The following is a 15,135-nucleotide window of genomic DNA, read 5'->3' on the forward strand; positions in this document are numbered from 1 at the left end:
TCTGTCCTCTCAAGTTCCTGACTTTCTAATGGATACATCCCAGGTGCTCTCTCGCCTTGTCCCCTTGGAGTGACGTGGGTGACTTCATCCTCTGTGTGACAAATTCAGTTCTAGGATGGTGGAAAGTGGGGCTCTGGAACACACTCTCAAATGAAATCAGAACCTCCCTGTCTCTGGCTGCTTTTAAGCGACTCTTGAAAACGTACCCATTCTTATCAGGCTTTTCATTTATATAGTTTTACAGCTGTATTGATGATTTAAAAGGTAATTTAAGGCTTTAATTGTTGTTGTATTTTGATGTGTAAACCTCCCAGAGATTTTTTTTAAATGGGGTGGTATATAAATGTGATTATATAAATAAAGATAAAATAAAATAAAAGCGAGCTGGAGGGGTAGAAGGAGAGAAATATGGGGAGATGAGAAAGGGGGTGGTTTAATGCACTTTAGTGCATGAATGGTTTGATGTCTTAATGAGCGTGGGGTGTGTGTGTGTGGCAAAGGAGTTAGCTCAGGTGCTCCCCTCTGTTCTGCACTACCTGCAGGCTGGCCATTTATCCGGTGCAGCTCTACCAGACGAATAGCCAGCCTGCAGACAACACGGCTCTCAGGACGGGTGGCAGAGAGAGGAGTAACCTGAACTGCTCCTTTGGTGCTTGGCTCTCATTGCAAGGAAGGAGGGAAGGAAGGAAAGAAGAAAGAAAAAAAGAGCGAGAGAGAGAAAGAAAAAGAAGCGAGCGGGCGTGGAAGCTCGACTCGTTGGCTCCTCAGAGAGGCAAAGGGCTGAATGTGTGAAGGAGAAAGCAGTCGGAGCGGGCAGAGGAGGAGGTGCCACCACGAAGGCAGGGATGGAGAAGGCTAGAAAAGAGAAGCGATGCTGGCTGGGGGAACCTGCGGGAAGGAAGCGCATCCGGCCGGGAAGGGGGCTAGGAGGTGGGCTAAGGTCTGCCGGTCTGAGAAGAGGAGCACAGTGGGAGGCTGGCTGGAGGAGAGGGCTGGGCCTGGGCGTGTGCCGTGCCGTGCCGTGCCGTGCCGTCTGCCTGCCTGGGCTGGACCGCGAATTGCCACCCGCCCACCTGCTGTTGTTGTTGCTGCTGCTGCGCCTCCTCCTGCGTCCTCCCGACCCGGCTGGCAGCAGCAGGAAGAGGAGGAGGGGAGCGGCAGAGGAGGGGGCGGCCCGGCCGGCGGCTCCCTCATAAAGGTTGCCCCGACGAGGCGGAGGGCTCAGAGTCTGCTGGAGCGAAGAAGAGACAAGCGCGCGATGGGGTGGCTCAGCTGGCCGGCTTTCCTGCGCTGCCGCGGCAAAGAGGTGAGTGCGGGGGGCGGGGGGGGGGGCGCAGCGCACCTGGGTCCCGCTCAGCTCCCCCGGTGGCGGCCCTCGACGGGGCGAAAGGGCTCGAGGGGCGCTCGCTTGGCGGGCAGGTGAGACGGCGGAGGCGGTCCGGGATGGGTGCCTGCTGCTGCTGTTGCTGCTCAGGGGAGAGAGATGGACTTCTCACCTGGACCCCCTGCGGGCCAGCCAGAGACCGGTGGGAAACGTCCCGTTTCGCTCCCTCCCCGGACCTTTACTATAGTTTGATTACCAAAAAGGATACACCACCATAATTTAATTAAGTAAGTTCATGAATTGATTTCATGATACTTTTCTCCGGTCACTTTTTTCTTGGCTTTTTTTAGAAACGGCTTTTTATTTTATGGAGAACAAAGTCTTACCATCTGTTTCTGTTAGACCAAGTTGCACGCACTACAGGCAGCGATCGCCTTAATTATCATGGTTGTTCGCTGCTTTGAGTTTGTTTTCAGGAAAGGTGCATATTTTTAAAATAAGGAAAGGAACACAGTACCAGTGTGCTCCTTATGGGACTCGTTAATTGCAATAACCTTCCATGTTTTAATATGGAGCACAGAATCCACCCGAAAGTCCTGTTCACTATCTCCTTCCTTTCCTCCTTCCTTTCCTCCCTTCCTTCCATCATTTTCTCTCCGAAAACTGTAACCTCCTTGTGGACAGGGACCTGTCTTCATGTTATTCTGGAAAGTCACAAGTGACCTGAGGTTGATGCGGCAGCAGAAATCGAGAATTAACCACAGTAATGCTGAAACTGGAGTGGTATATTAGCATGTGATGGAAATATGCTCAAGATGCCAGCACTGATGCCTCTTCCCTGGCATACAGTCATGATGGCTGGATGGAGCTGCCATGTGCCGAGGCAGTCTACCACTCAATATTTATTGCTGAGAGAGCAACAGCAGGAGCTTTCCCAGACAGTGGACTTTACTGCAGGTTTATTGAGAGGCTGTACTGCAAGTTTGAAGTTGCCCCACAAAAACTGCTGAAAAAAGTGGGGTTCTTTAAAACCCAGGATATAAATTGGGCTACACTAACGTGCAACAAAAAACCCCAAATAGTGTGTGAAGTGCTCCCCGATAGCTTGCAGGGATTTGGGGGTAAATTTGGCAGATATGTAAGAGGATAGTTGGTCTTGTGGTAGCAAGCATGACTTGTCCTCTTAGCTAAGCAGGGTCTGCCCTGGTTGCATATGAATGGGAGACTTGATGTGTGAGCACTGGAAGATATTCCCCTCAGGGGATGGAGCCGCTCTGGGAAGAGTAGAAGGTTCCAAGTTCCCTCCCTGGCTGCATCTCCAAGATAGGGCTGAGAGAGATTCCTGCCTGCAACTTTGGAGAAGCCACTGCCAGTCTGTGACGACAATACTGAGCTAGATGGACCAATGGTCTGACTCAGTATATGGCAGCTTCCTATGTTCCTATGTGAACACGCACATCCATTCCAGAGGAGATGTGAACTAAAAGTCAGGTGTGAAAAACTTCCAAGGGAAGGAGGAAACCTTTGGGGCTTTCGGGTAGCATCTGGTTGCCCATTGCGGGGAGAAGAATGCTGGATCAGATGGACCTTTCTCCCAGTGGGGCAATTGGGAGATTCCAGATTTTTGTCACGAAGTCCCAGCCTCTGGAGCTGGAAGTTTGGTTTCTAAAGCTGCTTTCGAACTCTTCTGACATGTTGTGCCAGGAATGCAAAGCGCCCTTTTTTTGCCATATTCTCTCTCTCGCTTGTTCTCTTCCTTGAGCCACCTTGAACCTCCTCCAGTGAACAGAAAACCGAGCCCCAACCCAGGGGCATAGCAAAGTTGGGGTGGGCCCAGAGACAAGGTTTTAAAATAGGCCCCCCACTCACTGAAGCTCAGCTCATGAAGTAAAGAAATCTTAAATGAGGCTGAATAGTGGTAACAAAAAGCATAGTAAAATTTACACACACACACACACACACACACACACACACACACACACACACACACACCTCCTATGTGCCACAACAGAACATCATCCTAAATTATTTTTTTTAAGGTTTTGTAAATTGTGGATGATGCAAGTCACTTAATGGTACTCGAGAAAGACAGGCTGTTCTGGTAGCTCCAGGTCTTAACACTCACATCAATTTTGGAGGATGAATACAACTGAAGGAAGCCCAGGTGGATGTGCAGCTGGGGGAGTCAGTCATGTGATTTGCCTCGGGGGGGGCCCAGACAACTGTCTCCCCTTGCCCTATGATAGTTACGCCCCTGCCCCAACCTATCCAAACAAATCATAACACTGGCCTCTGCTCTTTCCCCCCCTCTCAAGGAATTCACGTTGTCCACGGAGAAAATCGCTGACAAGGATGACGAGAACACCGAGCGAGGAAACTGGTCAAGCAAAACGGACTATCTCCTCTCTATGGTCGGCTACGCCGTGGGTCTGGGCAACGTGTGGCGGTTTCCATACCTGACCTACAAGAATGGAGGAGGTAGGCTTTCCTCCCTGGCTTTCTTACAAAGGAATGTAGACTGCCTTTACTCATGGACTCTCCACTTTGCTATCCGGGTTAACAGCCACTGAGGCTGAGGAAACTGGTTAGGACTGTCTGCTCTGACTGGCAGCAACTCTCCAAAGTTTCAGGCAGGAGCCTTTCCCAGCCCTACCTGGAGATGCTGCCAGGAAGTGAATGTGGGGCCTTCTTCATGCAAAGCCGATGCTCTGCTCCTGAGCTGCAGCCCCATCCCCTAGGAAGCTGCCTTATACAGAGTCAAATCTTTGGTCCATCGAGTTCAGGATTGCCTGCACTGACCGGCAGCAGCTCTCCAAGGTTGCAGGCAGGAGTCCTTCCCCGCCTTACCTGGGGATGCTTCCAAGGATTGAACCAGGGACATTCTGCATGCAAAGCAGAATGATCTCCCATGGGCCATCCCTTCACGATGGCCTCCTCCACATTCTTCCTCAACAATGAGACCTTCCTAGTCCTGGAGGTGGAGAAATGTGTCACAGAGTTGTCTGGCTAAGTGGTGTCTGTTCATAATTCAGACTCGGAACCACCCACCCACCTGATCCCCCGAGGCAAGTTGAAAGTGTCTCAAGCCAACAACCAAGGAAGCTTAGCTGAGGTTGGCTCTGCCCCTTCCCGCCCCCCTTGAGACACTATTGGCTAATGTAGCAAGCCAGGAGGGGTCATTTGTGTTGGTGGTTCACGTTCTGCACTTCATTAAAGATTGGCTCTGTGTATATTTGCATACATTAGCCTATTGTGCATGATTTATCCTGCCCCTATTATTATTTATTTACACAGTCAGACAGGTGTTATTGACTGGTTTGTTTTATCCAGACATCGAGTCCTTCCCAAGGACCTGGGATGCCCAAATTTTATTATCAATGTTGTTGCTGCTGTTATAGATATCGTCGCAGAATATAGGCTGTTCCCAGTAAAGCTGCTTTTTGTAATTGGCTGATGGTGATTTCTGTGACCCCTATGGTGTTGAGGTGCTCTTCAAGGTCTTTTGGAACTGCACCCAGGGCACCAATTACCACTGGGATTATTTGGGTCTTTTTCTGCCACAGCCTTTCAATTATTATTATTATTATTATTATTATTATTATTATTATTATTATTACAACATTTATATCTCGCTCTTCCTCCAAGGAGCCCAGAGCGGTGTACTACATACTTGAGTTTCTCTTTCACAACAACCCTGTGAAGTAGGTTAGGATGAGAGAGAAGTGACTGGCCCAGAGTCACCCAGCTGGTTTCATGGCTGAATGGGGATTTGAACTCGGGTCTCCCCGGTCCTAGTCCAGCACTCTAACCACTACACCAACAATTTGTCTCGGTATAAGGTATAATTTGTCTCATCCCTATATTTATGGAATGGGGCTGTAGCTGAGTGGAAGAGCATCTGCAAAAGGTCCCAAGTTCAATCCCTTGACAAGTAGGGCTGGGAGAGATTCCTGCCTGAAACCTTGGAGAGCCGCTGCCAGTCAGTGCAGACAATACTGACCGAGCAGGACCAATCGTCTGACTAGGCAGCTTCCTATGAAGGCTATACGGAACATAGGAAGCTGCCTTATTCCGAGTCAGACCCTTAGTCCATCTAGCTCAATATTTTCTACACAGACTGGCAGCAGCTTCTCCAAGGTTGCAGGAAGGAGTCGCTCTCAGTCTTGTCTTGGAGATGCTGCCAGGGAGGGAGCCTGGAACCTTCTTCATGCAAGCATGCAGCTGCTTTTCCCAGACCGGCTCCATGATCCACTTAGGGGAATATCTTACAGTGCTCACACATGTAGTCTCCCATTCAAATGCAATCCAGGGTGGACCCTGCTTAGCAAAGGGGACAACTTGTCCTTGCTACCACAAGACCAGCTCTTACAAGAACTTACCCAGTTCTTACCCATTGGTACCCTCTGCTCTGTTTGCATCCTGCTGGTTTTTCTCCCTGTTGCTTAACGAATGAGCTTTTTAATAAATACATTGATTGATTGATTAAGTTGCCGTCAAGTCGGTGTCGACTCTTAGCGACCACCTAGATAGATTCTCTCCAGGATGATCTGTCTTCAACTTGGCCTTTAAGGTCTCTCCGTGGTGCATTCATGGCTGTTGTCATCGAGTCAATCCACCTTGCTGCTGGTTGTCCTCTTCTTCTCTTTCCTTCCACTTACCCCAGCATGATGGACTTCTCAAGAGAGCTGAGTTTTCGCATAATGTGTCTGAAGTATGATAGTTTGCCCCTGGTCATTTGTGCCTGAAGTGAAAATTCTGGATTGATTTGTTCTATGGTCCATTTATTTGTTTTCCTGGCTGTCCATGGTCTCCGCAAAATGCTTCTCCAGCACCAAAGTTCAAAAGCATCAATGCCTTTTCTTTTTTCTATCTTATTCTATAAATAAATATATACATAAATATGCAGTTAAAATGACCAAAACCCCAAACCAAACAAACCACCATTCCATTCTGTGTATGTCAGTATCCCACAGTAGGGATCCATGCATTTTCCACCAGCCCATCAATGATGGCATTCAGGGCATCAATGGTGATATCAATATGCCATCAGTGATGTCATTTGGGGCTTTTAATGAAGCATTCTCTGACTGAGCCAACAGTGGGCCTTTCCCAGAATTTGCTGCTGTTGACCCATTCATGATGAAAAGTCTTGAGGCATACAGAAGATCGTCCTCCAAGACCTTGGGTGATGCATTCACAGTCATTAGTATCAACTTCCCTTTTGTGGAGGAGGTGTTCTCTTTTAATCCCTGTTTAGATTTCAAACTTGGAAGCTCCTCTTTAATCACTCACTGATGTGGCAAGGCATTACCTGTTTGAAGGGTGCTTTAGAGAGCTCCCTGTCCAGAAAGTGAAATACGATGCACATTGGGCATGATTGTTCTTATAATCAGATCAATGATAAGGAAGCTGTTTATGCAGGTACCTGTTGCACAGGACAGAAACAGGAAGCGCTGGCTGCACTGACCCGTGCACACACCCTAAACACCTCTCAGCCACCAGGGAAAGACCTCAACCTGGAAACTCTAGGTGGAAACTATTTTGCACAATCCAATTTGGAAAATGTTCCCCATCTGGTGGAGCATCTAAGGTAAAGTGTGCCGTTGAGTCGATTTCGACTCCTGGCGCCCACAGAGCCCTGTGATTTTCTTTTGGTAGAATACAGGAGGGGTTGACCATTGCCTCCTCCCACACAGTATGAGATGATGCCTTTCAGTATCTTCCTATATCGCTGCTGCCTGAAACATACCAGCGGGGATTCGAACCGGCAATCTTCTGTTTGTTAGTCAAGCATTTCTCCACTGTGCCAACGTAGAAAGCTGCCATATACCATTGGTTCACCTAGTTCAGTATCCTCTACACTGACTGGCAGAGGCCCTTCAAGATTATAGGCAGACGTTTGTGCCCAGCTGGTCTTGGGGTAGCAAGCATGAATCGCCCCCCTTGCTTAGCAGGGTCTGCCCTGGTTTGCATTTGAATGGGAGACGTGTGAGCACTCTAAGCTATTCCCCTTAGGGGATGAGAAGAGCACCTACATGCTTGCATGCAGAAGGTTCTGAGTTCCCTCCCTGGCATTGCCAAGATAGGACTGAGAGAGACTCCTGCCTGCAACCTTGGAGAAGCTGCTGCCAGTCTGGGTAGACAGTACTGAGCTAGATGGACCAAGGGTCTGACTTGGTAGAAGGCAGCTTCCTATGTTCCTATGTACCTGGCGATGCCAGGGAGAGAATCTGGGACCTTCTGCATGCATGCAAGCAAGCAAGCAAGCAAGCAAGCAGGTGCTCTTCCACTGAGCAACGGCCTCATCCCTTAAGAGGAATAACTTACAGGGCTCACATGTAGTCCCCCATCCAAATGCAAACCAGGGTAGCCCCTGTTTAGCAAAGGGGACCATTCATACTTGCTACTGCAAGACAGTGCCTCCTACCTTTGTTGCCTTCTTCAATGTGGTACCAACTTCCTGTTGGCCCAAGAGCTGGCAAAGTTTAGAGTTACACCGAACTCTGAAACGGATTGAATATTATGCCAACAAAAGCCAGCTCCAGCCCAGTTGCCAAGTGACCTGTTCTTTGCAAGTCTTCGTGCCCACTGCAACAACAAAAGCAGACGGCTAATCTCTTTGTTTCCCATTCATAGGCCATCTTATTTTCAGTGTTTGCCGTTTGTTGCCATTACATGGACAGAAGAATAGTGGCAGGTGAGATTCTGATGCTGGTTTTTCTCTCTTGCCAGGGGCGTTCCTGATACCATATACCATCATGCTGGCTCTGGCAGGACTCCCTCTGTTCTTCATGGAGTGTTCCCTCGGGCAGTTTGCCAGCCAGGGACCCATTTCCGTCTGGAGGATTCTTCCCCTTTTCAAAGGTCAGCTTTATTACCTTCCCATGTAGATTTCTGCTGGCTGCCATGAAAAATGCAAAAGAGAAAAAGGAGTGTCCTGGGACGGTTTCTTTTGGCAGCATTCTGGTTTAGGGTCCAGCAGAGAAAAGCAGAGCTTCATGTAGCACACCATTTAATTGTGGAACTCACTGCCACAAGATGTGGAGTTGGCCACTCACTCAGGTGGCTTTAAAGGGGACTAGCTAGACTTTGATCTTATCCAAGGCCCTAGTCATCTTTGTATATGCTTTGCAGCTAAAGAATGTTACGCTTGGGTAGGGAAGACCTGGACCCAAATACCTGCTTTGCCTGAAGGTTAAGGAGTTTTCGCTCAGTCTAAACCTCCCTTACAGGACTGTTCTAAGGATATAATGAGATCATTCCATATATACCACACTGGTCTCTTTGGAGGAAGGGTGGGCAATACATTAAATTAGGGAGAAGGAGTGATGTGCATGAAATTTGCATGAATCGATTCAAATTTGAATCAATTTGATTTGAAATGATTGAACAGTGGAGATTAGTTTGTATGGATCTGAATTTGTCCCAAGTCAAATTGAATATGAGTGAATTCCCCCCAATTTTGAATCAATCAATCGATTCAAATTTGAACCGATTCATGCAGATTTCGTGCACATCCCTAGGGAGCAAACAAATTATCATACTCTTTCCATTGACTTCACTTTGGTGAACATTCTTGCCCATTTTAATTTCCACTCCTCTGACCACATGGTAGTTTTAGTATTTTTAAAACTTAAAAAAATCAATAAATTAGGAAACCATTGCAATTTTGGCCACAGCAAGGCTGATGGTCAGGGCAAGAAACACACAATAGCATACTGAGAGCAGAATGCCGTGCAATGCTGTCACCTATTTTCCTCCCCTGGGGGGCGGGGTAGAGCTTGTCAAAAATCACAATGAACATCCCCCCCCGCACCCACTCATGGACTACTGTTCTAGAGACAGTCAACTGAAAAAAGAATAACTGGGAGGGCAGCAAAGGAGGGGACGGGAAGGTTCAGGGAGAGCACCTTGCAGATTACAGCCTTCCCAAACGGAAAGACATCTATACTACTCATATTCGTCATTTGGCTTGTACGGACAAGAAACCGATTCCCTAAACTGCAAGAGACCAAAGCCTGATCCAGACATTATTCTGTACGAGTGTACAGATATCTGTACACTCGTACACATGTTTGTATGAATGGCTGTGCCTGTGTTCATTTAAGAAGTGAACCTGGATCCAGGCCAGGTGGGGTGGAGCCACCATTGGGCGAATGGGTTCAAAGAACCCGGGCCGCCACCAATCGGGGCCGCCACCAATCGGGGCCCCAGACACGCCCTCCCGCATCTGATGTCAGACACGGGAAGGGGTGTTATTTTGGTCCCAAATGGGGGGTGCGGCCCTGTCTGGAACCAAATTTGGCCCGTGCTGTATTGGCAGTGCAGCCAGAGTGACTCTCCCAGCCTTAAAGGGAGAGCCGCTCCTGGTCTCGCTGCCAACACAGTGGGGCCGATCGATCTCCCACTGAGCCACCTGGCCCCGTTTGGGAGGGAGATCGATCAGCCCCGCTGCGTTGGCAGCGAGACCAAGAGCGGCTCTCCCTTTAAGGCAGGGAGAGTCACTGCAGCCCGCACTGCCTAACGCAGCGCAGGCCGATTTCCCTTCCAAAAGGGGCCATGCGGCATTATGTCTGAAGCTGCATTTTAAAGTGTCCAAGGCCTCTCATATAGGCAAGAACCTGGTTTTATTTATTCTTTCATTCATCCATTTAAAATATGTATACCCCACCCCTCTGGTACACTCAGGGCGGCTCACAACATTAATACAATAGATACAATGTAAAATAAAAGATTAATAAAGTTAAAGAAGTTGAAAGACCAGGCTAAAACCACATTCAAAATTACAATTTAAATTTAAAACTTTTAATTTTAATTTTACAAGTTTCAAATTAAAAATTATTAATAAACAGCTAAACACAGAGGACTATACAAATGAAAGAAGCTACCAGATATCAGCAGCAGACAAAACATTTAAAAGCCTCCTTAAAAAGATGTGTTTTTAATTGTTTTATTTTTTTAAAAAAACACGGTGGGAGAGAGCATGGCAAAGCTATTTGTTCCAAAGTTGAAGGGCCACAACCAAAAAGGCCCTGTCTCTAGTCCCACGCAACCAGGTCTCTGTTAGTGGCAATGGCGTAAACCATCCTTGAAATGCCTCCAGTGCTCAGGTGCAGTGGGTTGGGCTGTCCTGTCCTGCATTCAAAAAGGTTCTGCAAATTGACAGCCAGTGTTTGCTCTTCTTTGTTTATTTGCCAGCAATGTTGGATCGAACTAGGAAAACTGGATGTCAGGGCCATGGGTTCAGTCCTGGGTGCCTCCCTTAGCTTCAGAATGGATTACAGGAGCAACAAGGAAACATCATTTTTTCAGATTAAGATCTTACTTGTCCATTGCTTTGTTGAAATGTTATGATAAAGGACGACAAAAAGGATTAGTGTATGTTGACTAACTTGCTCCAAGGGAAAAATGTCCTGCTGAGAAATATCCAATGCCTGCCTGCTACTGGTTTGGACTCAAACAGTGGCTACTTGCAAACAAGTTCACTCAAACTGCCCCCCCGCACCTCTACCTCCATTTGCGTTTCTGAAATGTTGCAGTCCTTAAATGAGAAAAATGTTCCCCAGTCATGGTGCCGACAGAGCCGGCCTATCTATCCACTAGACAGATCAAGGCAGTTGCCTCTGGCATCACTCCCTGGAGGGCTCATAAACAGTGCCAGACGATAGCACTGCCCAGGGGTGTAGCTATAATTGAGCGGATGGGTTCAAAGGACCCAGAGCTGATGGACAATCTCAGCCAGGCATCAATTTCTCTGTGGGCCAACCTCGGGGGCATTGCTAGTTATTTAAAGAATATGGGCCCTGGGCCCACAGCCCTTCTCTTGAGAATTAAAGTCAACCATCCTCCACCCTGCTGCCCCAAGAATAATTACATGTGTGTTTTACAATCTCCAGTATTACAATCCAGCACCTCTGGAGGCAGCAGAGAACCAGGGGAGGATAGGAGCGCTCTCTCCCTTGCTCTGTGCAGGTGGTGCCTCTGCTGCCAGCCTGTGAAGACAATACTGAGCTAGAGAGACCAATGGTCTGACTCAGTATATGGCCGCTGCCTATGTTCCTATGCACTGCTCTGCTTCCCTTCCAGAAGAGGTCATGGAGGAGGGAGGGGGCTGCTGAGATCTGGGGCTCTGAGCCATTCATTGGGGGTCCGTGCCCCATGGGCCATGCCCTAACGACGCCCCTGGCAAAATTCTATGCAAAATGGAACATCCCTTGTTGTATCTTTTCCTTGCTTAAAAGACACTTTGCAGTGACTTCTCTTGACTTAAAAGCTGCTTTAGAGGAAAGCAGGGGCACTGGGGGAGGGATTGGAATCTGCCCCTCCCCAGCACCATGGCCCCAATCCAGACTGCCACCCCCCACCCTCGTTCCTACACAGCTTCTTTGAAGGAAAGATCAACATCTTGGGAGCTGTGCGTGTGGATTTCCCGTCCCTCATCTGGTAAAGGCTCTGAGCAGGAGAGCTCTGCTCTCCTGCTCCGGAAATGGTCTACCATAAGACCAGCGCTCTCTCTGACAGGAGAGCTGGTCTTATGGTAGCCAGCAGGAATTGGCCCCTTTGCTAAGCAGGGTCTACCCTGGTTTGCATTTGAATGGCAGACTATATATGTGCGCGCTGCAAGACGTCCCTCTCAGAGGCTGGGGTCGCTCTGGGAAGAGCATCTGCCTGCTTGCATGTCGTAGGTTCCAAGTTCCCTCCCTGACTTCTCCAAGATAGGGCTGAGAGAGACTCCTGCCTCTAACCTTGGAGAAGATGCTGCCAGTCTGTGTAGACAGTACTGAGCTAGATGGACCAAAGGTCTGACTTGGTCGAAGGCAGCTTCCTCTGGAAAGCGTTACGACACTCTGGAACCAAGGTATGGAACCAAATGTTTGGTTCTCCTGTGCCTCACATTTCTCTCTGTAACAGGCATGAGGAAGAATCCTCCATTTTTATACAGAGTCGTATTTTCTCTCCCCACCCCCTCCCTGCAGGAGTCGGCATCACGATGGTGATCATCTCGTCCTGTGTGTCCATTTATTACAACGTCATCATCGCCTACTCGCTCTACTATTTCTTTGCCTCCTTCCAAAAAACCCTCCCTTGGGCCAGCTGCCATAATGAGACGTGGGCTGATTCCCGCTGCAGCAAGGAGAAGATAGGTATGCTTTCCGTAGCCTCAAGAGGTCCTCCCCATCATGGCCAATCGTCCTGAAGGGTGCTCCAGATTCCTGACATGACCGTAGACTCTTTGTCCAATATGCACAGTTGCTGCTGGGCTTCTGGTGGGGTGTATTTGGATTTGATACTGGAGTACATAAACCCCTGCTAACTGGGCAAAGAAGCACCTTTTACTGTGGTGATTCTTTTTATTTAGCAGGGGGAGAGTAACTGGCCCTATCCACCTCCAGCACAGTATCTCCAGTGACTGTTGCTGGTGTCTATCTTATGTTTCGTTTTAGAATGTGAGCCCTTTGGGGACAGGGAGCCATCTTATTTATTTGTTATTTCTTTGTAAACCGCCCTGAGCTATTTTTGGAAGGGCAGTATAGAAATCGAAATAATAATAATAATAATAATAATAATAATAATAATAATAATAATAATAATAATAATAATAAATAAGAACACAAGAATAGCCCTGTTGGATAAGGCCCATCTAGTCCAGCATCCTGTTTCGCACAGTGGCCCACCAGATGCTGCTGGAAGACACAGGCAGGAGATGAGGGCACGTCCTCTCTCCTGCTGTTACTCCCCTGCAACTGGTACTCAGAGGCATCCTTGAATACTACGGAGGACTGCGGGAGGAGAGCTGGTCCTGAGGTGGCAAGCATGAGTTGCCCCCTTTGCTAAGCAGGGTCTGCCTTGGTTTGCATTTGGATGGGTGGCTGCGTGTGTGAACACTGGAAGACATTCTTACAGGACATTCCTCTTAGGGATGGGGCCCTAGCTCAGTGGCAGAGCATCTGCTTGGCAGGCAGAAAGTCCTACTTGTGGTAGCAAGCATGAATTGTCCCCTTTGCTAAGCAGGGCCCACCCTGATTTGAATTCGAATGGGAGCCTACATGTGTGAGCACTGTGGGATATTTCCCTTAGGGGATGGAGCTGCTCTGGGAATAGCATCTAGGTTCCAAGTTCCCTCCCTGGCAGCATCTCCAGGTAGGGTTGGGAGAGTCTCCTTCCTAAAACCTTGGAGAGCTGCTGCCAGTCAGTGTAGACAGTACTGAGCTACGTGGAGCACGGGTCTGATTCGGTAGAAGGCAGCATCCTGTCCTCCTATGTACTATAGTGTCCTATGTACTTTCTCCCTGCAATGCAGGAATGAAAGATTCTGTAAACACCAGTTCTAAAGCACAGGGGTTCCAAACCTAGGACCCCCAGATACTGTTGAGCTACAACTCCCACAGCTGTTGCTTGTCCTAACAGGCCTGAGGGATGCCAAAGAAGGCAGCTCAGGTCAATCCCCTCTCTTTCCATGCTGCTTGCAGGCTGATCATTCATCAGGTAGAGCTGAACAGTTCTACCTGATGCTCAGCTCTACCTGATGAATGGCCAGCCTGCAGGCAGCAGGCTGCCTCTTGGGCAGGAAGAAGAGGATCAAGCAACCCGAGCTGCCTCCCCCCGCCCCCTAGGACAAGCCACTCCTGAATTTCCATCAAGCCCAGTCACGATGGCCAAGGCTGATCAGGAAACATAACCCCGTGTCATGACTCAGACTTCTGACTCAGAGGAGTCAGGGCAGGAATGGGAGGATTCGCCTGCTGGTGAGGGCTCAGAGGCACAGCAACAGGACTTGGCAGGGAGCCCAGATTCTGGAGCTGAGGATTCGCAACAGCTGCTAGACATGATTTCTGATGGGGAAGAGCCTGGGATTTCACCTGTCTTGAGAGGACAGCTCAAGAGGAAGGCTCAGTGGAAGTCATGCCAGTGCAGGAGATCACTAGAGAGGAAGCCGAAGTGCTGATTCAGGGAAGCCTGATTGGCTGCTAGTTCTCTTGAGTCCTATATATTTGGTACTATCTCAGTTGTTCAGGGCTGTTTGCAATGTTCGCTGGCTGCAGACAGTGTGCCATTGAATTCCCAAACTTTGTCCGAGTTCCAGTTTGCCTTGTTTATGCTTCCTGCTTTGTTCTATTAATTCCTTGCTCTGTTGTCCTTCACTATTTTCATTCCTTTGCTCTGTTTTCTCTTTCACTTATTACTCAGTTATTGTTAGAGGGGGGTACCTAGTGCAGTTCAGGGGACTTAATTCATTTACTGTTTTCTTTGTGAGCCTTTTATTTTTCACTCGTGCAGTTCCACTGCCACTTTCTGTTAACTCACTGGGGAGTGCTGAAGGGGGTTGTAAATCCTGTTGGGTTAGCCGAGCTAACAGATTTACGACACCCAGAAAAGACTGTGCAGATAGGAGGGGTGGAGCTATGCAGATAGGAGGGGTGGAGCTATGCAGATAGGAGCAGGCTTTGTTACCAGCCATGATCAGGAAGTGAAGATGCATTTAGCTCCACCACTGCCACCACTTTCTCCCCTGATATTTCCAAATGCAATTCTTGCACCCACTGCATCCTATGAGGAGCAGTAAAGTGTTGCATTTGGAGATCAGTGTGGGCAAAACTGGACCTCCATTCTCCGGTTTTCAGCCCTCACTGAATCTGATCAGGTGACCATATCCGTATGCATGGTGAGGTACGTCAAATGTACAAGCCTCTGTATATACACACAGACACGGGGGGGACGGGACGGTGGAGGCAGTGGAGAGGTGAAGAGAGGGAGATCCTGTCTCCCTGAGACCCATTTCTCCTGCAACACACAAGCGTGAGTTGGAACGC

At 48.6% G+C, this 15,135-nt stretch overlaps 1 protein-coding gene across 1 annotated transcript in view; it reads left to right on the plus strand.

Moving 5' to 3' along the window:
* The first annotated feature begins 1,193 nt into the window (after positions 1–1,193).
* SLC6A14 (solute carrier family 6 member 14) overlaps positions 1,194–15,135 on the plus strand; it is a 34,626-nt gene continuing 20,684 nt past the window's right edge. The window contains exons 1-4 of the mRNA XM_053274178.1: positions 1,194–1,306; positions 3,640–3,802; positions 8,057–8,188; positions 12,301–12,468. Coding sequence (XP_053130153.1) covers positions 1,259–1,306; positions 3,640–3,802; positions 8,057–8,188; positions 12,301–12,468 — 511 coding nt within the window. The 5' untranslated portion in view covers positions 1,194–1,258. The remainder of the gene's footprint in view (positions 1,307–3,639; positions 3,803–8,056; positions 8,189–12,300; positions 12,469–15,135) is intronic.

Source organism: Hemicordylus capensis, chromosome 11 (genome assembly GCF_027244095.1).
Source record: "Hemicordylus capensis ecotype Gifberg chromosome 11, rHemCap1.1.pri, whole genome shotgun sequence".
NCBI lineage: Eukaryota > Metazoa > Chordata > Lepidosauria > Squamata > Cordylidae > Hemicordylus > Hemicordylus capensis.